Source organism: Capricornis sumatraensis, chromosome 12 (genome assembly GCF_032405125.1).
Source record: "Capricornis sumatraensis isolate serow.1 chromosome 12, serow.2, whole genome shotgun sequence".
Taxonomy (NCBI): domain Eukaryota; kingdom Metazoa; phylum Chordata; class Mammalia; order Artiodactyla; family Bovidae; genus Capricornis; species Capricornis sumatraensis.
The window spans coordinates 93,277,978-93,302,137 of record NC_091080.1 but is presented as its reverse complement, the minus strand read 5'-3'; the positions used below and the strand labels follow the sequence as shown (position 1 = coordinate 93,302,137).

The 24,160-nt window shown below is 59.9% G+C and overlaps 2 protein-coding genes across 2 annotated transcripts in view; one reads left to right on the top strand and one right to left on the bottom strand.

Moving 5' to 3' along the window:
* The window catches only part of RAB20 (RAB20, member RAS oncogene family), a 29,719-nt gene extending 23,027 nt beyond the window's left edge, over positions 1 to 6,692 (top strand). The window contains exon 2 of the mRNA XM_068984618.1: positions 5,730 to 6,692. Coding sequence (XP_068840719.1) covers positions 5,730 to 6,271 — 542 coding nt within the window. The 3' untranslated portion in view covers positions 6,272 to 6,692. The remainder of the gene's footprint in view (positions 1 to 5,729) is intronic.
* Positions 6,693 to 14,695: 8,003 nt separating this feature from the next.
* The window catches only part of COL4A2 (collagen type IV alpha 2 chain), a 157,065-nt gene continuing 147,600 nt past the window's right edge, over positions 14,696 to 24,160 (bottom strand). Inside the window, exons 40-48 of the mRNA XM_068984496.1 lie at positions 22,777 to 22,902; positions 20,961 to 21,077; positions 20,122 to 20,283; positions 19,906 to 20,004; positions 19,584 to 19,730; positions 19,361 to 19,477; positions 18,029 to 18,220; positions 17,419 to 17,705; positions 14,696 to 15,724 (exon numbers count right to left, since the gene is read on the bottom strand). Of these exons, the coding sequence (XP_068840597.1) occupies positions 15,467 to 15,724; positions 17,419 to 17,705; positions 18,029 to 18,220; positions 19,361 to 19,477; positions 19,584 to 19,730; positions 19,906 to 20,004; positions 20,122 to 20,283; positions 20,961 to 21,077; positions 22,777 to 22,902 (1,505 nt within the window). The 3' untranslated portion in view covers positions 14,696 to 15,466. The remainder of the gene's footprint in view (positions 15,725 to 17,418; positions 17,706 to 18,028; positions 18,221 to 19,360; positions 19,478 to 19,583; positions 19,731 to 19,905; positions 20,005 to 20,121; positions 20,284 to 20,960; positions 21,078 to 22,776; positions 22,903 to 24,160) is intronic.

Below are 24,160 nucleotides of genomic sequence, written 5' to 3'. Positions count from 1 at the left end.
ACATGGTTTCTGGTTGTTTAAAACTGTGGCCCAAAGGACTTGCCCCTCGGGCTGAAGTGCTGGTTGTCACCTGGCAGGAGGTGACGTCACCTGCAGCATCAAAGAGATGGAAGCTGGATGTGGGTCTTCACCGCCCGGCGGCCGGCGGCCGGCTGTGGCCGCTGACCTCTGTGCTCCTGCCTGGGGCTGGTTTTCAGCTCTAGTGGCGCAGTGAGCGGGAGTCATGTGACCAAGCGGCCCGGGAATGGGGGAGAAGGTCATCCTCCGAGAGCACGCCTCGTACGAATGGGAGGGTGTAGGAGACTTCCTCCTGCCCCTGTCTCCAGCTCCAAGGGAGGCTGCCTGGCAGGGCCACATGGGTTCACCAAGCCTGGCAGCCTGAGCCTCGGCTGCAAGGGTTAAACGTGAAGCACCCAGCTGGTGATTTTTCTCACTGCGCCCTCAGGGCTGGTGCAGGGTGAGCCCGGTGTCCTGACATCCCCAGAAGTGGAGCATGAAGAAGAGGAAAGTGCCAGATTGCCTAGAGCTTCCACTCTGGAGCCGGGGCTCAGGGACCTGGCTTGGGGAAAGAAAGTGAGAGAGATACTTCTCAGAATCCGAGCATTTGGGGAGGACCCTGTGAGCATCCCAGTTCATCACACAGATGGGGAAGTCTTAGCTCCAAGGGGTCTAGGAGCTGACATTACGGCAGTCCAGATGCAGGGCCTGACTTCCGGCTCAGGGCACACTCACAGACTCCTGGGAAACTTGCTGCAGAGCCTCGGGTTCACATACGCCCAGAGCTGACTGCAGACAGCCGTGTCTCGCCACCTCCCCACGTGGTCCTCACTGCCTCCGTGATGCCAGGAAGGCCAGGCTCCTGCTTGGAGGCAGTTCGGGACCAAGTTCAGAGCCCCTGTTCCCTGTCGGACTGGCTGGTCTCAGTATGGGCACTGCACTCATTGGAAAGTGGGCTAAAGGCTCTGGGTTAGATCGAGAGCAAGATTTGAGACTTTCAAACCTGTAAACTGTACAGTCGTAAATTCTTTAGCTGGGGTCACGGCATTCAGCTCGTTTGCGTTGATTGACGGCTAGGTGGCAGATCCAGGGTTTGATCAGCCGCCTCGTCCACCTCTCTCCAGGCTGGCATTCGGGATGCTTTAGGTCCTACTCAGCTAGTTATTTCGCTTTCTCTTTTGGTATCGTTATTATTTACATTTTTTTTTTTTTTTTTTAAAGGGCAAACCAGACAGTTTTATCTGGAAAGGAAAGCTATTTTAGGCCTCGGGCATTAACAGTCGCCTCGTTGTCCTCAGAGAAGACCACCAGACGGGGAAGCAGGCCTGCCCGCCTGCCGCCCTCTTGTGAAATCTAGCGGGCGGGGGCTGACGGCGTTCTTAGCTGCCGCTCACCGTCTGAGGTCAGTGTGTGAGAGGAAAGGTCCCGGCCCAGTGGCAATGGTGGGGCAGCAATTCTTCTTTTCTTCTCTTTTTGACTAAAGCGTCCTGCTGCCTCGGTCGTCATCTCCCATAGGGGTTCATGAAGGGAGCAGGGATGCTGTTTTGTGTCTGCCTGGAGGCACAGAGGGCAGTTTAACCTGAGATTTGAATTGAGTTGTTAGGCAGAGGGCCGACCCGCTGTCTGTGCAGAAGGAGGGGACGTGGGGAGCACCCGGGGTGGCGGGCTGCCCTTCCCGGCGGCGGGAGTCTGGTGGCTGTGGACTTGCTCTGTCTTCAGCATCCCGGGGGCTCACGGGACGCGTGCCTCCACCTCCTGCCAGACCTGCCCGGGTTTCCCCCTCTCCAGCTCACCTCCCCGGCAGATCTCTTGGGGAATGCTTGGGCTTGGGGTTTTGTTGGAGAGGTGGGTCCCTGGCTTGAGGTCCCTCTCTGAGCGAGGGAGGTGACTGGCCGAGTAAAGCCCCTGAGACCCCTCTCCTGAACATGGTGCCCTTCTCTGCAGGCTGTGCTCTCCAGGGCTGACCGCTCGGGCAGGAGACTGTCCGCCGAGGAGGCCGGCTGCCGTCTGTGACAGGATGTGACCATCTCAGAATGACTGGGGTGGAGCTCGTTTGTGTTTCTTGGCCACTTGGCTGGAAGCGGATTTGTTGGCAGAGGCTGCTGTGTTCTGCATACACACGTTCTTGCCTGGAGAATCCCAGGGATGGCAGAGCCCAATGGGCTGCCGTCTGTGGAGTCGCACAGAGTCGGACACGACTGAAGCGACTTAGCAGCAGCAGCAGCAGCGTGTGGAGGTATCATGCCTGCAACCCACGCTCCAGAGACCCTGAACCAAGTGCTCTTCGTTTCCTTTGTGCCAAGGTTTCCCTTGTGTCCGAGTGGCGCCTATCCACGACCTTTCCTCTGAATACTGTGTTTAAACACGTGCAGTGAAGTACCAAGTTTGGCCAGAAAACCAGGTTTCCTTACTGGCAGGTTAATAGCCCTTGAGATGTTGAGCTGACGGTAAACGCACAGAACTGCCGTGAGGCTTGAAAACGGCTGTGATTGCTGTCGGCGGTAAAGCGCAGGGGTTGCTGCCTGCTGTCGCTTTTGCTTGGCCGCAGTCTGTGGAGTGGAGGGAATGCCAGCTTTTGGTAGAGGATGCTGGGAACAGATATTCCATCTCTCCCGGTTCAAGGTCACGGACTCCCACGCTCTGCCCCACTGTGGTCGGGGGGGCCTCTGGACCCTGGACTAGAACCCGGGACCGTAAGAGCCTGGCCGGGGGCTGCTGGCGGGACAGGCTGGGGGCTTGGTGCTCCGCCCGATGGGGGAGCCCTGGGTGGGTTGGGGCGTGGGGGGGTCAGGTGCAGGATGCTGGGGGTGAAGCGCTGGTGTCACCTGGGGCGCGTGCACGCAGACGGCCGAGCTGTGTGGGTACAAGGTCGGGACGGGGTCCAGTCTCCGCCATCGCTGACGGGGCATCTTCTCATCCGCGTCCGGCACGAGGGCGGGCGATCCCACCCTGACCGCCCCTCCCCGGAGCTTTGCCTGCCATCCACCTCCCCCATGCGCCCTGTCCTTCCAGGAGGAAATGGGGGGTCTGGCGGGCACAGAGAGGCTGGGGTGCTTCAGGGGGTGGGGGGACGGGGCTCGGAGGATCGGGGAGGAGGGGCTGCCTGAGGGCGCCCCCTGCGGCCTGGGTCGGCGCTGGCTGAGTCCACTGCCGCAGAGTGTTGAAGGTGAGCTTTGACCCGAGAGGTTCACACTCCCCTGAGACCTGCTGGGGGCAGGGGCGGGATGGGCTGCCGCCCCCACACACCCCAGCGAGGAATGAGAGCAGACCCTGGGCCCCGCTCCCGCCGGGGTCAGAGTCCAGCACGGGGCAGGCGTGTCAGGGTGTTCTGAAGGACGGTGAGCCCCACAGACACCAGGGATCGTGGGCAAGCGGTCCAGGGGCCTCTCCTGGCTCCTCCGTGGGGGCTGGACACGCCCAGAGAGGTCTCCCTGTTACAGAGTCCACCCTCCTGCCGCTCACCGCGTGACAGGCCAGTAAATCGAGGGATGGCTTGTTGGGGCCAGGAGTAGCCTCTCTGCTCGGACAGCCAGCAGACCGAGAATGTGGGCGACTAGCGTTCGCAAGACCCACCTTCCCCGAGCTGGAGTCCAGTCTCCTCTAGAAGGGCAGGGGCCGGGCTGGTTGGTGCCAGCCTCTCGGCGCCGGGGTCCCTGGTTCTGGCCGTTGTGTGCAGGTCCGACGCCGCCTCCGGCAAGACAATCATTGGTTTTCTGTTCTGCAACCTTTTATCTCGAGGTGAATGGAAATGAGACGTACCTTCGAAGGCCAGAGCCGGGAGAATGCGTATTCCAGCGTATTCCAGGCGGCAGGCAGTGTTCTTTTACAGAAGGTGCTGAGCCGGCGTGACCCGGTGCGGGTCACGGCACGAGGGTTGGCGCTACAGGAACAGGCCCCACGCGCGGAGTCCAGCTTGCTTATCCTGCTCTGCCCGCAGGCCCAGGGCAGGGGTCTCTCTCCACCTGCGCCGGGGGCCCTGGGACGCCTTCTGGAGGGGCCCTTCCTGCATTTAGGGGCTGCCCTTTGTGCTCTCAGTGAGCCATCTGCCCATCCTGAACGAGGAAGAAGGGGAACAGGGTTGGGGGGCGTTTGGGAAAACCCGGGGACGAACACGGTCCCACGTGGATACAGGAGACCCCGGTGAGAGGGGCGCCGTCCTGCCGCCATCTGGTCTGGGGCTCTCGCTCCAGGGCTTCTGGCGATCTGACATGACAGAATGATGGGAGACAAGCGGGACGGAATTTCAGTTCTTTGGGGCTTTGACGCATCAGGGTTTCGGGTCTTCCCCGCCCCGCTTGCTGCTCCCCTCCCCTCCCTTCATCTCCCCTCACCCCCTCACTTTCCCCATCACCCCTCTCCCCCTGTGTCTGCCGTTCGGAGTAAAGGTGGGAGTTGAGATGGGGGCAGGGTGTCATCTTGGCCTGTGACATGAACAGGCCTCCACCACCTAGCGAATCAGACCAAGCTGTTACGAAATCAAGAAATCTTACATAAGAAAACGCCGTGCTTTCCCTTTTTCTAAACAAACGGAGGGATTTTTGTGGCTTCACGTGTGCAGAGTTTAATCACCCTGAGTGTCATTGTGGAAACGCGTGTCTGTCAGCCACCTAACCGAGGCCTCCACTCGGGGTTGTGCTGAATGTGCCAGGGCTCAGGGGGAACCCAGGCCAGGACAGGAAGGGGACCTGGAAGGGGGCCGGGGACCCCTTGGAAAGTCACAGCCCAAACCCTCGGGGGTGCCCACCCTCCCCAGAAGGCCAGAGAGGAGGGCTGCCCGGGCGAGAGCCATGCTGTGTTCTGGCTGTGACTGCCCAGCTCAGAAAGCACCCTGAAAGCTGAAATAGCAAAGAGAGCCCCGGGCAGGGTGAGGCTCTCAGTGGGCGCAGCCGGGGCTGGGCTCCTGGGGTCTGGCACTGTGTCCTGGCGCCCGGTCCTCCTGGAACCTCCGTTTCCCTCGGAGGCTCCCCCCGGAGCTCCTGCTGCCCTGATGGCTGCCTGTGGGCAGGGGACGGAGGGAGAAGAGGTGTGAGGGACCTGGGACCACTCCCTCCACTGCCACCGCCCGCTCTGGGCAGGGGGGGTGGCACAGGCTTCAGGGCGGGCCCGCCCGCGGCGGGGAGACATCCCTGCCTGCTTTGCGTGTGGTGTGCACAGCAGCACCCAGCTTGGCTCGAAAGCCAAGTTGCCCTCTTTTCCCTACAGGAGAGCACGTTTCCTTAGTGTGTATCTTCTGAGCTCCTCCTCTGGGAGGCCTGCAGCCTGGGGCGGTGGTCTTGGAGGCAGGGCAGGGGCTGGGGCTCTGGGAGCTGGGTGAGCCCCCAGGGGTGGGGGTGGGGCGGGCTGTGGAGGCAGACAGCCCCGCCAGGAGGGGGTCCCGACCCCGTCATCCAGAAGCCAGACCCTGGTGGGAGCGTTTCATCTAAGCACCCTGCAGTAAGATGCAGGAATAGGGAGCCCCCCACTGCCCATGAGAAGGAGAGCAGGGCGCGGGTGCCCCCCCGTGTTATGTGGGCTCACTGTGGAGCGTGGACACGATTGTGCAGGAACTGCTGGCGTGGGGACCGGCCGTAACCCCGTCTCTGCACAGCAGGGTCTCCATCCTGTTCAGCTGCAGCCGCACCGACTCTTGGGGTCACGATTCCGTCCGTGGCCTCTCCCGGGGGTCCCTCGTGCGCCGTCCTGGGGCGCCTCCAGACAGGAGAGATAACCAGCCACTTCCTTTCCCCTCGCAGGGCGGGAGCAGTTCCACGGCCTGGGCTCCTTGTACTGCCGGGGGGCGGCTGCCGTCATCCTCACCTACGACGTGAACCACGCCCAGAGCCTGCTGGAGCTGGAGGACCGGTTCCTGGGCCTGACGGACACAGCCAGCGCCGACTGCCTCTTCGCCGTCGTGGGCAACAAGGTGGACTTGAGCGAGGAGGCACCCGGGGAGGGTGGCCAGGGAGGAGGATGTGACCCCGGGCAGGCGGGTGGGGGCGGCGGCGGCAGCCCGGCCCCCCGGCCGTCCAGGCAGGTGCAGCTGGAGGACGCGGTGGCCTTTTACAAGAAGATCCTCAAGTACAAGATGCTGGACGAGAAGGATGTGCCGGCTGCCGAGCAGATGTGCTTTGAGACGAGCGCCAAGACCGGCAAGAACGTGGACCTGCTGTTCGAAACGGTGTTTGACATGGTGGTGCCCGTGATTCTGCGGCAGAGGGCCCAGGCCCTGCCGCAGACCGTGGACATCGCCAGCGCCCCGCCGCCTGCAAAGACCAGATCCGGGTGCTGCTCCTGACGCGCCCCGGCCCGGCCCCGGGGACCCGGGTGGGCTGAGGGGCAGATCAGGGTCACTCTGTGGGACTGCACGCGGAGGAGGAGCCGGGAGGAAGTGCCAGCCGGTCCCCAAGACAAGGGCCGTGTGACCGGCCCCCTGCGTCCATCGCTGCCCTGGGAGGTGGGGAGCAGACGGATCGTCCGGAGAAGCCACCTGCAGAGCCGGGCTCCCTGAGACTGACGTCCCCTCGCTGCCCCGTCCTAACACCTGGCCTCTGACAGGTGTCCCCCTGTCTCCGCACCTGCAGACCCTCCCTGGTTCCTCTTCACTGTGATTTACCTTTGACCCAGCCATTCGGCACTTGTCTCTTGACGCCTCGTAACAATTCTTGACAAACGTTAATTTATATAAAATCAGGAGTTGCTGGTTTTGTACTGTTTGCAGCATTGTGAGCCACGTTATTATTAAAAAGTATTTTAAGAAGAACCTCGGTTTAGACCTTATTTGTGCCCCCGTGGGCTTTAATGTCTGTTACACGGACTTGCAGTTTCTCACGTAGACTGTGGGTGAAGCATGACCTCACACTTTTGCAGCATCCGGGATCAAATTCTTACCCCAGGTCCTCACTGGGCTTTTCAGTAAAGAATCTGCCTGCCAGTCCAGGATGACCCAGGTCCAGTCCCTAGGTGGGGAAGAGCTCCTGGAGGAAAAAATGGCAACCCACCCCAGGATTCTTGCCTGGAGAATCCCATGGACAGAGGAGCCTGGCGGGCTACAGTCCACGGGGTCACAGAGAGTCAGACACAACTTGTGACTGAACAACAACGGGCCCTCATTGCCTCTGCAGACAGCTGACCTGCACTTCCCCAGGCCAGTGTCCAGGAGGCACCCACACAAGACCCCCTACACACACAGCAGTTGCCGTATCCGTGATTTTTCTTCTCCTTCGTTAAAAAAAAATAATAATCAATACACTGTCACTCATTTCACATTTAGTACTCAAACCACCTTGGGAAAGGTAAATTGTCCATTTACACATATTTTCTCCCTCTGTCCAGATCAGAGGACTAAGAGTCGTGGAGATATTCCATTTAAAAACATATATAAAACCCCCAAGTGTCTCAAGCAGAAGTTAGCAGACTGCACTCTTGGCCAGGTAGGCCATGCCTATTGTTATAAATAAAGTTTCATTGGCACTCAACCTGTTTGTTTTATATGTTCTCAGAGGCTACAAGGACCAAGCTGAGAATTTCAGCAGAGATTCTCTCCACCACGAGCCCACAGGAGTGGCTCTCCAACCCTTATCAGAAAATGTTTGCCCATCCCTGCTTTTAATGCCTTGTTATCTAACAGAAATATAACGCAGATCACATATGTAATTCTAAATGATTTAGTAGCCATATAAAAATTGAAAAGAAACAATTCCAGTAATATATTTTAGCCCAGTAGATGCAAAATAGTATGATTTCAACATATGACCCAATACTAAAGCTACCCTGGTGGCTCAGATGGTAAAGAATCCATCTGCAATGCAGGAGATGTGGGTTTGATCCCTGGGTTGGGAAGATCCCCTGGAGGAGGGCATGGCAACCCAGTCCAGTATTCCTGCCTGGAGCATCCTGTGGACAGAGGAGCCTGGCAGGCTGCGGTCCACGGGGTCGCAGAGTCGGACGTGACGGAGCGACTAAGCACAGCACGGGGCCCCTTGCTGGGGCTGCTTGGCTGATGGCTGTGTGAGCTTAGAACACTTGTATCTTTTTGCTGCATGAAACCCTTACAAATTCCAGATATTTAGGTCGGCTCGTATGCCTAGTTGTCTTGACACAAGTTCCAATAACAGAAGCAAACCTGAAGGCTGTCCCTGCTGACCCCTGAGCTGAGCAGGTTGCCTGGGCAGTTGCTGAATCTGAAACCTCCTTTCCAGGGGCGGTGGGCGGCCAGCTTTGTTCTCAGGAGATGCCAAGAGAGGGAGGCTGTGAGAACACAGCTTTTGTTTTCTTGTGGATTCTTGTGGAAGTGAAAGTGTCAGTCACTCAGTCGTGTCCAGCTCTTTGCAACCCCGTGGACTGTAGCCCACCAGGTTCCTCTGTCCATGGGATTTCCCAGGCAAGAATCCTGGAGTGGGTTGCCATTTCTTTTTCCGGGGGTCTTCCTGAGTCAGGGATCAAACCCAGGTTTCCTGCATCGCATGCAGACTCTTTATAACATCTGAGAACTGTAGCCCATTGCAAAGAGAAAAGGGGTCAATTCGGTTACTTTCCATTGACGTAGATTAGTTTCCCATTTAGTGGGTGGAAGGCGTATTTATTTTTCCATAAAGTGTGTCTCTGCTAAGGAGAGCTCTGGGAGACCCAGGAGCCCACCATGAGGACTGTGGATGGAAACATCCTGGGAAGTCACTTCTGTCTCTGAGGGTGGCTGAGTTCTCAGGGCCCTTTCCTCCTGCACTGTCTCGCTCTGAGCATCCCCGGCTCATGCCCTTGAATGACCTCTGTCCCAGAGGATGGCCCAGGATGGCACCTTCTCCGTCAACAGCGTGTGAACCATGCACCCTCATGGTGGCCCTGAAGAGCAGGCTGTGCTCTGGGCTCTGTCCCAAGGGGACCCTGGGTGCCAGCCTGGACTCTCACCAGGGAGACTGTCCTGGGGTCTGAGCTCACACATGGGCTTCTGGCCATGATCGCTCGGGGATCAGTTCCCAACTAGGAGGTTTCAGCTCCTCTAGTGAGCCAGCTGGTGGAAAAGGAGGGGGTCCTCGGCTGGGATCCCGAACGTTCCTTCATTTCTTCCCTTGTTCAGATGCAGCTGCTCTGGGTCTAGGAGGCTGCGGACAGCCCTGGGTTTACCTTCTGAGCTTTCCCTCAAGTGTTGCCTGAAACCTTCTCAATGGCAGCTCCAGGTTGGGTGTCTCCTAGGGGCTTGAGGCGTCCTTCATGGGAAGCTTCAGTTCAGCTCAGTCCATTCGCTCAGTCGTGTCTGACTCTTTGCGACCCCATGGACTGCAACAGGCCAGGCCTCCCTGTCTATCACCAAATCCCGGAGTTTACTCAAACCCATGTCCATTGAGTCGGTGATGCCATCCAGCCATCTCATCCTCTGTCATCCCCTTCTCCCGCCTTCAATCTTTCCCAGCATCAGAGTCTTTTCAAATGAGTCAGCTCTTCGCATCAGGTGGCCAAAGTATTGGAGTTCAGCTTCAACATCAGTCCTTCCAATGAACACCCAGGACTGATCTCCTTTAGGATGGGCTGGTTGGATCTCCCTGCAGTCCAAGGGACTCTCAAGAGTCTTCTCCAACAGCACAGTTGAAAAGCATCAATTCTTCATCACTCAGCTTTCTTCACAGTCCAACTCTCACATCCATACATGACCACTGGAAAAACCATAGCTTTGACTAGAGGATGCTTATGTTGTAATCTGGGCTTCCCAGGTGGGCCTAGTGGTAAGGAACCCGCCTACCAATGCAAGAGACATAAGAGGCTCGAGTTCGATCCCTGGGTCAGGAAGACCCCCTGGAGGAGGGCATGCAACCCGCTCCAGGATTCTTGCCTGGGGACTCCCACGGACAGAGGAGCCTGGTGGGCTACAGTCCATGGGGCCGTCAGGAGTCGGACACGACTGAGCTGACTTTGCACACGTGCACACTCACATGTTGCAATCTGGGTGTGGAAACATGGCTGCGAGGCTGGGATCTTACGAGAGCAGTTTGGTCGTTACTAAACCTGCCCTCCTGGTGGAATCGGAGCTGCCTGCTGTTCTGGGAGCCCCCTCCTGCAGACGTCCGGCAGCTCTGCCTCCAGCGAGGTCTCCCTCTGGCTGAGGCGAGCGGGGCTCAGCGCCCGTGATGCCGTGGGCAGTGATTGGAGATGGGCCTGTCCTCCAGAGGGAAGGGGCTGGACTGACCCGTGCTTCCCATGAGCTCTGCTGGTCCCACACGTGCAGAGCACCTGTGCTGATGTCCGCGACACCCATGAGTCACCGAGGGAGGCAGGCCCCGGGGAGCAGGACCCTGTGTGGGAGCCGGGGTGGCCTCTCCAGGGCTGCGGTGCAGGATCTGCTCCAGCTGTGGTGGTTCTTTCCTTCCTGTAACTGGGGGGGCCGGCCCTCCTCTGCGTCCCCCCACCCACCCCCATTAGATCAAACCCGCTCCCCTGGGGCTTGGTCCCATCTTTCCCACTTCTCCAAGATGGATCCTTTAGCCTGCCCTGGCAGAACTGGGCAGGGCTGCTGGGTCTGTGGTGTATTCACCACACACAGGTTTGCAGGGTAGACGCCACACACAGTGTGTCTGCTCTGGGGGCTCTGGCGCCCCGTCCACCCTTGCTGGAGAAACGTCTACCTTGTCCATTTGCAGGACCTTCTTCCCTCCCATGGACTGACCTTGAACTCACTGGCCCTCACCTGGGAGTTCGATATGGAAGGCAGCTAGTGGGGGGGTATGAGGACCCAGGCCCAGTGTAAGGACGGGTGCTTCTGGGGCCAGAGCCCCCTAATGGCTGGAGAGGGAGGCCCCCACCGAGCTCAAGTCCAGGGCCTGGCATCCTGGAGCCTCCTTCCTTCTGGAGGTCGGTGTGGCTGCGTAGGTTTCTAAAGGGCAGTCACCCACCGCCCAAGACGAGGAGCGCCCCTCATTTTACCCCAATCTGGTTCTGTCCATTGGCAGAGTCGCAGGGGCCCAGAGGGAGTCCCCTGGGTGCTCGCCTCTAGGGCCCAGGGCGGCCAGCATCTTGAGGAGGAGAGATGGGTGGGCCCCGGGCCGCTGTCATCTCAGGCTGCCCTGCGGTGTGTCTCTAGGGACACTGCCCTCCTCCTCCTGGGCGTTACTGGCTCACTCCTCCCTGTGTATCAGGGGCTCCTCACTGGGGGCGAGGTCTTCCTGGGGGAGGGAGGTATGGGGAGCCCTGAGCATAGTCCTCATAGTCTGAGTGCAGGAATTCCCCACCAGGAGCCTGCAGGTAAAGAAGGCAGAGGGGAGTCTTCTGATGTGGACAGTAAGGGAGGTCAGCTCCAGGCGAGCGTGTGGGTCTCTGTCTTGGAAAAGCTGGACCCTGCCCAGCGGCCTCTGGGAAGTGGCTGCGATTTTAAGCCTGTTTTACGCATCAAATGACCCACAGGCTTCCATTCTGCCTCCATCCGGAGGCCCTTGGCTTCTGAATTTGGCTGTGGAAGGAGGCAGGGCCTCCGTGAGTCAGTCTGCACTCGGCCAGGCCCCCGGGGTCAACGTGCAGGCGGGGACGGTGTTGGGGCCCCTGGGATGTACCTCCCCCCTGCAGTCACCCTGAGTGACCCGGGCCGCGTGTTGGGGCTCCATTAACAGCGATGATCTGGGGATATCGGCTCGGTATCGGGGGAAGCAGGCTCGGGGTGGAGTACCTGTCCCCTCATCCACAGTGCTGCACCCCCTGAGGTGGAACCTCCTTAGCTGTAAAATGGAGCAAGAGTCACAGCTCGTGGAGGGTGGTGGGTGGGGCCACCCTGGGAGGGCCCTGAGCTCGGCGTCCTCGGCAGGGAGGATGAGTGACTGTCCCCGAAGGCGACCGTCAAATGGGAGGACCATTGACTGGGAGGACCGTCGACTGGGAGGACTGCCTGAAGAGCCTTGCTTTCCTTTTCTCACTACTATAGGAAAAAGTTGGATTCACCCTAGAATACGTTTGCTTCACGAAGCTTTGCCTTTGGGCTTCGACTGTGGCCTTTAAAGTGATGTTTGGGAAGTATGGGAACCAGAAAAGGTGCTTTCTCTTCCGAGGGATGTGTGTGCATGTGGCGTGTGCGTGTGCACGCGTGTATATGCATGTGTGATGTGTGTGCACACACATGCACACCAGTACGTGTGCCTTCAGTAAACACCCAGCAGCAGTGGGAGCTGAGGTCAGACACAGGTGGGACCCGAGAGCCTCGCTGTCTGCTCTGGAGACCACACGGCCCAGAAGTCACAGGGCGCCCGCAATGGCCATTCCTGCTGGGTGGTGCCTGGAGGGTGGTCCCCGTGCCCCTCTTCCCTAACCGTGAGGCGAGAGTGGAGGCTGAGGTCGCGGCTGCATCGGCGGGACCACGGTGAGGGGGGCCGGGGCGGGCCCTCGTCTCCAAAGTCACCCACGCCCGCATCCTCCCGTCGCCCCTGCTTAGCGCCCACAATCTGCTGTCCCTCTTTGTAAGAACCGCCACGGCCCCTGCTGGGAGTGGCTGCCTGGAGGCGGGGCCGGGTCCAGTGCGGCCTGAGCCGGGGTGTCCCTGGGTGCAGGTGGAACAGTGCTCTCTGTGCTCATGTCGTCTCTCAGGGGCTGCGGGCCCCTGTCCGTGTGGCTCTGGGGCTGCGGGGGCTCCGTGTCCCTGAACTTACAGCCTGCGGACAGTTCGCTCGGGCTCGCCCTGCCGTCTCACCGTCCTGCAACTCAACGTCACCCTTTCAGTGCGTGTCAGGAATTTACTTGCAGAGCAGTTCTAGCTTGTCACACGCACAGCCTAATTTTGATAACTCGTCTCCACGGGAACATCTTTAAAACCCCCCAACGACGGGGAGTCTCCATCCCCTTCCTCCTGAGGCCGGGCCGTGACACCAAACTCACACGAGGGTGTGCACGCCAGCTCTCTGCAGGCCCCTCCACGCACAAGAGTGGATTCAATGCTCAGGATGCCACCATGGCCCGCAGGGTCTCTGTGTCAGCTCTCCCGAGTGCCCCCCACCCCGAGCACAGACCTGCTCCGGCGTCCTCCCGACTGGCTCTTCTCTGGCAGCGGAAGCCGCAGCAATCCTCCCGGGCTCAGCCTGGCTCTCCCCGTCCCTCCAACCGGCCGGGGTGTGTCCAGAGGCGTCTCGCGTGGTTTCACGTGAGTCTAGGCACCGTCTGTGGAGGGGGTGGGGGCAGCCACCTTATGAGGCGTCGGGAGGCGGTGACTCTGACCTCAGGGCGCCCACTCTCGGCAAAGTGGGGACAGTGTTGGCCACTCAAGGACCCTTAGGTTCTGGGCTGGCGGTTGTTCCTAGCCCTGAGAAAGTAGACCAGGGAAATTGCATGCACCACACATGGGGCCGTGAAGGGCAGCTCGAAGTTTCAAGGTTCAGAACCTTGGCTGTTTGACTTCAGGCCAGGAATCTTCACCCATGACCTTGACCCTTGTGCGGGATCCTCGGGTCATGTACACAACCAGAGGTGGAGTATCTGTTTGTATTTGATGTATATTTTCTGGTTTACATTTGGCGCCCAGCTGTGTATTGAGACCTTGATCTTGGTCTTCCCGCCTTACGTGTTTCAGGTGTGACGTCCAGGACTTTGTGGTGCTTAATGCTGGGCACCTAATGCCCTGGGAACCACACAGAGGCAAAGCTATACCACATGAGACCATGGGTATGAAAAGTTTGAAAGTTGTGAAACAGAATAGAATCTAAGAATCTTTCATTCAATTAAATGGAGAGGCTAGACCAAATCGAGCAGGAATCTTCAGGACTGTGACAAGCGTCATGAACACCCTACGATCTCAGGGACTGGGGTCTGGCAAGAGCAGCTGTCCCCCCAGCCTCCAGTGCGGGAATCTTTCAGGCCCCGGCCTCGGCCTCTAAGGGCTCAGCTTCCCACTTTAACTGTTGCTATGGAGACCAGCTGTGCCCAGGTGGAGCCCACAATAGCTTCCATCACCTTTACCTGGTCTCTGCCACCTTCCCTGGGGTGCTCAGTGCCTGCTCAGCACTCCTGAACCTGTGACCCAGCCTGGCCCCTGGCGGCAAGAGCTGGAGGCGGAAAATGTGCTTTGCCGGCCAGTGGTCTGTGTGGACTTCCTCAGCGTGGGGGCTGGGTGGCAGGACTGAACCCTCTAGTGAGGCAGCCTCCTTCCGCCGCCCCCCTCCCACCACCCGGCCCCCCACCCGGAATCCCGTCCTCACTTAACCCCCCAGCACACAGTCCTTGGCTCGGGTGGCGCTGGGGAAGGCAGGCCAGCCAGGGGCTGATCGCGTTTAAATAACATCATCACGTGGAATGCTTACTTTGTGACTGTACAAATTGTTCTCAGAGGAGGTCTAATGTGCGACTGAGTTCTGAAGCGTAAAAATAAACCCTGTGAGCTGGATGCCCAGGCGTCAGCCAGGTTCTGGAGAAACTGAACCCAGAAATGTGTCTTGGAGATTTGATTTACGGGATTTGACTTGGGATGTTACGCCAGGGCGGGCTGAATGACTTTGGAAGTCTGTTTAGAGGCACCTCCCTCCTAACCCCTGTGAGCGCAGGTTGAGAGTGTTTTCTGTAAACATCACCACACTGTAAGCACAAATACAGTTCCCTGAGAAACCAGTGACGATACCACAGGCTTCGGTTCAGTCGGCTGAAACCCGGAAGCAGCAGCGCGTTGTGGAGCTGGGCTGGGATGCAGGGTTTGGGGTTCAGCGCAAATGTCGTGCCCTCCGAACTTGAGAAAATCAGGCAGGCAACAACGTGGGGTATAAAAATGTTGGAAAGTAACTTTTATTCTGGGCTGGTTACAGAGGCAGCAGTAGTCAGAGGGGTACAGTTCAGCGCACAGAACGCGGGGTGCGGATCTTCAGGCCAGCCCGGGGCGGCGGGGGCGTCTCTGCCGGCCGCACGGAGCCTGCCGGCTCGCCGCGGATGGCGCGAAGGTCTGGAAGGACGTGGTGGGAAGCGTGCCGGCCGGGGCGCCAACAGCAGCGGCTTCTCGGACACGAGGAGGCGCAGTCGGCCCTCCCGGGGGACGAGGAGCCTTCCCGTCACCGGCACAGTGCGGCATCCTGGGGCTCAGAGAGCCGGGCCGGCCCACCCCCCGGGGCCCGCGGGCTGAGCTGCCTCATCCGTCCACACCCCCCTTAAGTGAGTTCAGAAAACGGGTGAACAGCGGTGGCTGAGAGCGCGGTGAGTACACGGGGGCGTCGCAGGACGTCAGCGACGCCGGGCGCGGAGCAGTCCCGGACGGCCTGAGCGGGAGGCGAAGGGCCTCCCATGCTGGGGGGCAGGGTGTCCTGCAGACCTGCGGGGCGCAGGCAGCGCCTGCGGGGGACAAGGGCCTATCTTGTCCAAATGCTGGTGCTGAATTCCTTTGGTAACCTTTTTCTCTTTTTGGTTTGTTTTTTAAAGAAAAAAAAAATGCAGTCAATTTAGGGGTCGGCATCTTGAGGTAATAAGTTAAGAATAAGCACCAAAGTGGCCCCGGACAGCGCGCGGCCTGGGGAAGGGGCGTGCCCGGCGGGCGTGCCCGGCCGGCCGGCGCTCACAGGTTCTTCATGCACACCTGGCAGCGGCTGATGTGCGTGCGGATGAGGCCGGCCTTGAGCGTGTCGGCAGAGGGCGCGCCCTGGAAGTTCTGCTCCGGGATGGTGGTCAGCCAGAAGCTGTACTTGTTGGCGTAGTAGTGGCACGTGCCGCGGGCCCCGTTGCACTCGATGAACGGAGTGGCGCGGAAGTCCTCCAGGCAGCTGCCCGGCGACACCAGCGACTGGCCGCCTCCTTCGTCACCGGCGGCCGTGTGCTGCGCGGGGGGAGCGGGCGGAAGAGATGCCAACACGTTAGCTTCTTTTTTTCTTCCAAGGAAAAATAAAACAAGGTCCTAGAGTACAGGAAACTTTGTACAATATTCTGTGATAAACCATCGTGGAAAATGATGTGTATGTATGTGTGTGTGATTGATGCTTTCCAACTGTGGCGCTGGAGAAGGCTCTTGAGAGCTTCTTGGACTGCAAGGAGATCAAACCAGTCCATCCCAAACGAGATCAACCCTGAATATTCATTGGAAGGACTGATGCTGAAGCTCCAGTCCTTTGGCCACCTGATGTGAAGAGCTTACACACTGGAAAAGACCCTGATGCTGGGAAAGATTGAGGGCAAGAGGAGAAGGGGAAGACAGAGGATGAGATGGTTGGATGGCATCACCGACTCAATGAACATGAGTTTGAGTGAGCTCCCGGAGATGAAGGACAGGAGAAGCCTGATCCTATGTGAACCCGTGGACTGTAGCCTGCCAGGCTCTTCTGTCCATGGGATTCTCCAGGCCACAGCACTGGAATGAGTTACCACTCCCTTCTCCGTGGGATTTTCCCAACCCAGGGGTTGACCTGGCGTCTCTTATGTCTCCTGCACTGCTGGGGGATCCTGAGCACCAGCACCCGTGTGCTTCTCCCTCCTCTGACACGGCTCACGATGTAATGCTCATAAGAGCTGTCTGACTTTCAGGATACAGTGCAAGCATTCCCATGACAAAGATGCTCCTTTCTCATTTCACGATGGGAGTTAAAACATAGAGGGTCCAGCGCTTCCTCCTCTGCGCCCCAGGGGCAAACGGGGGCTGCTCCGTCTGTCCCCAGGTCCCCCGACAGGAGGAGCCCCTCAAGGTAGAACGCTGCCTGTCCCTGCACAGAACCTAGTGATCCTGTTGCTTCAAATGACTGCAGCAGTAATCCCTTAAAAATGTTTTAAAAAAATCAACTCTTATTTACCTTTTCCTTCCTTTCCTAGATTCCAGGGTTTTTTCCCTATTGTTTTGACAAGATTAGCAAACATTGTATAATAAAGTGAAGTCACTCAGTCATGTCTGACTCTTTGCGACCCCGTGGACTGTAGCCTACCAGGCTCCTCTGTCCATGGAGTTTTCCAGGCAATAGTACTGGAGTGGGTTGCCATTTCCTTCTCCAGGGGATCTTCCCGACCCAGGGATTGAACCCGGGTCTCCCACATTGTAGACAGAAGCTTAACTGTCTGAGCCACCAGGGAAGTCCAATTTATATATATATAGTGATTGACATAGTTTATGAAGCGTTTAACATGTTGGGTATCCTGTCAATACAATGGGAGTTACGACAGTCATAATAAATACAAATGGAACCCAAGGCCCAGCCTCCCCTCTGGACTTTGCTTTCTCCCCGTGGTAGTGGAGTAAACAGGCAAATTGTAAGGAATGCTGTCGTGATAGCCAAATTGTCATTAGGGTTGTGAAAAGGCCTGGTGGCAACCTACTGTGTCCCACCTGGATGGGGCAGCCCCAGGCCAAACACGGCTGGATTAGCAACGTGCAGGCTCGCGCATTCCCTGGGCCAGCTGTCTTTGTGCAGTGCCCAACCTAAACAACTGCCCTGATCAGTCTTAAAACGGCCACAAGGCGGTTGGGGAGAGGACCTCGACTTCGACCTGGGTCCGTGCTCCGAGTCACAGCAGGTGCGCAGCACGTACCATGAGGAAGGAGTATCCGATCCACAAGCTGCGCCACCCGGCCGGGCAGTGGGGAATGGAGACGTCTTGGCTGTGGACTGCGATGGCAACGGCCGGGGCCTCGCACACGGAGCAGCGGCTGATGTAGGGCCGGATCTCCTCCTCGGCCACGGGCATCATGGGCAGCGGGGCGGTGGTGGACAGCCAGTAGGACTTGTCGTTACGGCTGGCGTAGTAGCAGATGTCGCCAGGGTTGCAGTACAGGAAGGGCATGGTGCTGAACCGTGCCAGGCAGGAGCCCGCCAGCCCTGCGGAGGGAGGCGGCTGAGTGTGCCGGGAGGAGGGGTCCCGGGTGCCCCGACCACTCAGGGCCTGGCCACGCCCCCGCCACCGGAAGAGCTCTTCGTGCACTAGGCGGGGTAGGGGGCAAGCTCGGGCTCTCGGATCCCCTAGGGGGCTTCCACTGGCGCTTCCACCCTGCCCTTACAGAGGGCCCTGGACACAGGGCAGTGCCCACGTCCCGACCCCGGGTTTGGAGCATCTGGGTGCCTTCCGAGGACTCAGGAAGTGACTGTGGCCGCTGAGTCCTGCCACCCGCGGTGGGGCTGGCCGGCTGGCGGGCGGTACCTACCCAGGTCCTGGTTGTGGGCCTTCTCCTGGCCCTCGAAGTAGAGCAGGCTGTACCCGCTCCAGAGCTTGTTCATGCCGACGGGGCACATGGGCTCCTTGTCGGTCTGGCTGTGCTTCACCAGGAGGTACCCGATGCTGATGCTTCGGCCAGGCATGCCGGGCAGGCCGGGGCTTCCGGGGCGGCCCGGCTCCCCTGGGCGAGACAGAGAGGCTGCCTTGCAGCTGCTGCATGGACCGCAGCCCACGTGCTGGCGGCGGGTTCGGCGACATTCAGGTCCCCAAGGCTGGGTCAGTGGCTCTGCTCTTGGGGACTGAAAGCCTCCTGGCGAGGACTTACCCTCACTTAGTCCCCCCTCCCTGTTCAGGAACGTGGAATGGCTATCATGAAGGGGCTAGGCGGGGGACCGTGGACTCAGAGGCCCCATGAGCCGACCCCGGGCACCTCCTTCCAAGTGGGCACTGCAGCGTCTGTCAGTGTGCAGGGGCCCAGGGGCGCCGCGGTCCATGCCTGCCTGCCTCGTCTGTGCCAGGCTGCAGGGCTCCCTGCTCGACCTTCGGGGAGCGGCCATTCCTGGGGTTAGAAACCCGACTCCCCACGTGTCCACTCAGGGCCCCAATTCTTCCTGACACTGCAGAACGGCCGATCCGCCCCCAACTGGTGACCCTGTCTCTCTCACGGGGCGTCCTCTCGCCCCGAAGCCCCTCCCCAGCGCCCACCATGCGTGTCTCAGGTGGTGTCTCCCTGCGTATCACAGGCTCTCCTGCTCGAGCGGCGTGATGTGGACACTTGCTGGGGTCTGGGTGTGACCGACCACGCAGGCTCTCTCTACCGTGCACCACATTCACATCACTGGCTCAGCCCGAGTGCACGTGAGTTACAGCCACTCCCAGGACTTTTTCTTTTTGCATGAATGGCTATTCCTTCTGGCCCATCCCATCCTGCATACATGCAGATAATGTTTAGAAGTCGACGATAAAAGGCTTCACAGCGGTGCCTGTGATGTGATCAGTCACTTGTAATTCATTGTTCTCAGCTCTCGCGAGCTCAGGAATCCTGTCTCTCAGAGCAGGTCTCCTGCTTCCTTCTCTGAGCCACCTCCTGATGTCTCAGGGGAAGGAAGGAGGCCAGCCTGTGCCGGGGACCCCGTGCCACGTGCTCTGCCAGGGGCAGGGGTCATGGGGTGAGCCCTGATAACTCGGGAGCTGGACTCGGGGGCAGCCCCTCAGCGCTGCTCATCTCGGGGCTCATCCGACCCCTCCCTGAGCTCTGTGGTCCACCTGTCAGCCCCACGGTGGAGCTGAGGCACCTCCCTGCCCCCTGCCCATCACTCACCTTCAAAGCCCACCGGTCCCTGCAGCCCCACAGGCCCCTGGTCTCCACGGAATCCGGGAATGGCCGACACGCCGCCTCGTCCCTGGGGCCCGGCCTTGCCCTGCGCCCCACGGAAACCTGCAGGGCCACGGGACACGGGTGAGTGCCGAGGGCAGGGACAGGCGGAAACAGAGCCGGTAGAGCCCCTCAGCCCCTGCCCAGCGCCCCCTGGCTGGGCTCCCACCTGGTTCTCCGGGGGGGCCCTGCGGCCCCATCTCTCCCTGAGCCCCTGGGGGGCCTCTCCTGCCCTGTGGACCCACTGGGCCCCGCTCGACCGCGATCCTCTGGGGGATTCCTGCGATGCCTGGAGCCCCCAAGGCACCAGGGGCACCTGGAAGGGAGGAGAAAGGCCAGGCGAGGCGTGAGAACCACCGCTCTGATCTTGACTCGGGCGTGGACCCCTCTCCAGCCTCCCGGAGCCGCCTCGCTCTGCAGAGACAGCCCCTCCAGCACCCCTGCTCCCCACGCCCCGGTGACCTCGAGGTGTCCCCCCGAGACCCACTCACCCGGGAGTCCTCGGTCTCCTTTGGGTCCCCTGGGGCCTCGGTCGCCCGGGCTCCCGGTGGGGCCTATGTTGCCCATGAATCCTGGCTCCCCTCTGGGCCCTTCAGGACAAGCAGGGCGTTGAGAACACGCGGGCCTGGTGCAGGGGGGTCTCCAGCCATCTCTGACCAGCGTCCCCAAGAGAAGCCTCCCTCCTCCCGGGACACCACCCATGTTACCTTTTTCTCCTGGGAGCCCGAACACGCCAGGCCGGCCCTGGGGCCCGGGGTCGCCGACCCATCCTTTAATCCCGGGGTTTCCGGGGGTTCCTGGACTCCCCTCATCACCTTTGCTTCCGGGAAGAGCTGCAGGCCCGGGCGGCCCCGGGGGCCCTCGATAACCTGCCGGTGTCAGTCGGGAGAGAGGCGAGTGAGCACGCAAAGACAAGGTCTCCCCTGGGGGATGGGCTTCCGCAAGTGTGTAACCCTGGGGGGCTAGCTTTGCTTTTCATTGTGCTAAAATATGCTAACATAAGCCTACCATTTAAGCCACCTTGGAGTGCACCCGTGCGGAGGCCTGCAGCCGTCACCACTGCCCTTCCCTGCACGCGCTCACGCGCTCATCTTCCAGCTGAAGCCCTGTCCTCACTGAACACGCTCCTCCCCACGCCCCAGCCCTGGCCCCCGGCATCCACGTTCTGACGCTGTAACTTGGACTCCTCTGTGCTTAGTCGTGTCTGACTCTGCAACCCCGTGGACTCTAGCCCACCAGCTCCTCCATCCATGGGATTCTCCAGGCAGGAATACTGGAGTGGGTTGCCATTTCCTGCTCCACGAATCTTCCTGACCCAGGGACCCAACCTGCGTCTATCTCCGTATTGACAGGTGGGTTCCTTACCACTGCTGCACCTGGGAAAGCCCATCGATTCCTCTAGGGAACCCTCCCGGGCCCTCCTTCCTGCGTGGCCTGTCTCCCTCAGAATCACGTCCTCAAGGGGGAATCGGAGGTGTCCCCTGCCTGCAGTGACCAGGCTTCTGTGCCCAGAGGTTCTGGCCCACAGGGTGTGAGCCCCACTCACCTTCCAGGCCGAATATCCCGGGCGCGCCGATGTCCCCCGGTGACCCAGAGATGTTGGAGGGAGGGGTGATGCCTGGAAAGCCCTGAAGTCCAGGACTCCCGAGTGGGCCTCGCTCCCCTGGGAGGGAAACGGAAGTTCATCAGCGCCAGCACCCAGCTCTCCGTCCTGGGTTACCCCCTCTCCGTGCCCACAGCAGGCTCTTGCCCACACGCCCACCAGCCCTCTCCCACTGCCTGCGGGGCCCGTGGCCCTGCTTCTGCTGCAAGGCTGCCCTCTCTGGCACGCCTTCTGCTCAGCGGCCAGCTGCCGGGGCCACCTGAGCGGGATGCCCGGCCCCACCTGGTGGGCGTCGGCCGAGAGTAGCCCTGGGGCCCCAGCGAGCACCCGTGCTGGGAGGACCCAAAGCGGGTGGCACGGCCACTCCTGTCCTCCCCGAGCCGCCCCCCAGGATCCCGGGCTCCGGCTGGACGTCCAGCGTCCTGGGCGGGTCCATCCTCCCAGCCCAAGCGGCTGAACTGGCATCTCACCTCCTCACTGGGGTTCACTGGTGGCCCCAGGCAGCCCCACGGGGCTCCTGGATAAGCAGGAGGGGGGCTCCCCTAATGTCTGTCTAGGGCCTTTTCTGCCTGTCTGTGCTTTTTGAGGGCGACCTGGCTGTTTCGATTGGCCCCCAGACTTCACACTGAAGCGTGGTCCAGAGTTTCAGGAAGACTGAGACGTGCCTCCTGGAGGAAACCCTGTGTGACGGGACCGTCCCGGGGCTGAGCTATGGGGCAGGTGTCCATGCTGCTGAACTGGGCCTGGACCCCAGCCCCGAGCAGGGCCGCCTGAGCCCCAGCAGCCCCCTGGACTCACGGTGCGGGCCCTCTGGCTGGGCCCCCTCTTCTTCCTGCCTTCAGATCAAGGCCGGGGCTCGGGTACCAGCGGATACTGGGGTTTCTGCTTAGTGCAAGTGGAGGGGAGGTCACAGGCCCAGGGGAGAATCAGATGATAGGGTCTGTGGGATACCCACCCCCCCACCCATCGGAGGTCAGTGTCACTGGCCTCAGGGCCTGCCTTCCCCTCTGAGGTGCCGATGGTTCTAGTTTCAGGGGTAATTCTGACCTGAGCGCCAGCTCTCAGACCCAGGTCTTGGAGGCCCAGGTGTGATGACCTGTCAGGTCCAGCACCCCCCGCTGGCTCGACAGGCAGCGCCTGGCTCCATGCTGCCTCGGATGAGACGCTGGGCTGAGCCGGGGCTGGGCCAGGGCGGGGGGCGAGGAGGCCCCAGGTGTCAGAAAACAAAGCCCGCTGGGTGATGCCGCACGGCTGGGAGCCCTCCGCTCGAGATGCCGGCTGTAGTCGAGTCCCCACGTGCCCTGTCAGTTTAGGTCCAGCCTGGTGGCTGGCGGCCGGGCTGGGTGGGGGTCTCGTTCTCAGCAGCTGAGACCACCTCTCCCTGGCCTGCTCCCGCTGCGCTCCAGGCCAGCACATGGGCAGGGCTTGGCTGCAACGCCCTCGCTCAGTCAGTCATTTCCCCAGCACTCCTGTGCACATGTGGCGGGTGGGGCCCCGCACCTGGTGCCCTGGGGGGCCCCACAGGGATGCAGCCTGATCTTATCCTTCCTCCAAGGGCAGGGCAGTCAACAGTTAACCCCGATGGAATAAGACTGCGATGGGGTATATGAACCGTGGAACACCAGTGGGAGGTTTGCAACAGGGAACTCTCCCCAGAGAAGTCAGCACCTGGCCTGCTCCGACCGCTCATCTCTCAGACTCACGGGCACCACGGTGGGTTCTGGGGGTGCAGACGGTGATGCTGGGGTGCGGGCCTCACCTGGGGCTCCACGCTCGCCCTTCTGTCCTGGGGCTCCTGTGGGGCCTGGAAGGGTGTTGGCCTCCCCTGGGTCACCCTTGTCCCCGGCAGGGCCTGGGAATCCGGGGTCCCCGTGGACGTCTGCACCTGCAGCCGGGTGAACAGATGACATCAGTGTCTTAGGACCAGGCAGAGTCCGTTCTCACGAGAGGAAGGGGAGACTTGGAAACAAGAGCAGCCCATGACAGCATGGAGACCTCTGCCTCCTAGCGGCCTTGATGCCCCCGAGCCCAAGACTCAGAAGGGACCCTGGGTATCGAAGCCGAGCCCTTCACTTCATAGGGGGATCTCCGTGGCCCCTCAGAAAAGGCTCGGATCCCGAGATGCAGACGGTCCTGAGCTGGGACCTGCCCAGGGTCCCCAGGCTCCTGGCTGGGGCTCCGGATGCTACGTCCGAGGCGTAAAAGGGAAGCACTGTTTAAAACCTGCTCTGCTCACACATCAGGAACTCAAAGCAGTGGGTGGCAGGAAAGAGCAACATAACCTGGGTGTTTAAACTGGAATTGAAACCTTAATTGAAGGATGAGTGTGGGACTGTATATACAGTGATACACACCCAAATTTACCACAGACACATCTGGTTACATAAAACAGCTATAAAGACAGCAGTCTGAAAGCAGCGGTAGAACTATGCAAGATTCGTTTTTCTTTTGTTTGCATGTACTTTTTAAAAACTTTTCTCCACTCAACATAAGTAACTTTTATGATCTGAAAAGAAAACCATAAAAGTTTTAAAAAAGATATATTAATCGTACACTTTACAAATATTACTAGTCCAGGGAATACATTTTAAAAAAAGGAGGCTTAAAGCAGAAAGGGGATTCCATTCCCCGAGGAACAGAGCCACACGCAATGGTGCTTGGAGGTCACAGAAGCGGGAGCCGTGCGAACCTCACAGTCACTGGCTTTCGGAGACGATGGGCTGTGTCTCCTTCAGGCAGCCCCCGCCCACCCCCTGTACACCAACCACCGCTGTGAATGCAATTGTCTCGTCTGAACCCAAACCTACGTGTTGACTCCTAAGGCCCCACGTGGTGGGATCTGGTGGAGGCCCTTGGAGAGGTGATCAGGGTTAGAGGAGGCCCCTAGGGTGGGCCCCCAACAAGAAGAGACACCCAAGGGCTTGTTTCCACTGCGTCAGGACAGAGAAGAGCCGAGAACACGGGTCCTTGCCAGGATCCCCTGCGCCGGCAGCCCCCACCCCGGACCTCCAGGCTCAGAGCTGTCAGGAGCCCCGCTGCTGTGTAAGCCACCTGGTCTGTGCAGCAGCTGGCAGGACCGAGTCCCCGCAGTCTCAGGGACAGGCCATCCAGCTCTCTGAGGCCCCCACCACCCCAAGTCCCCG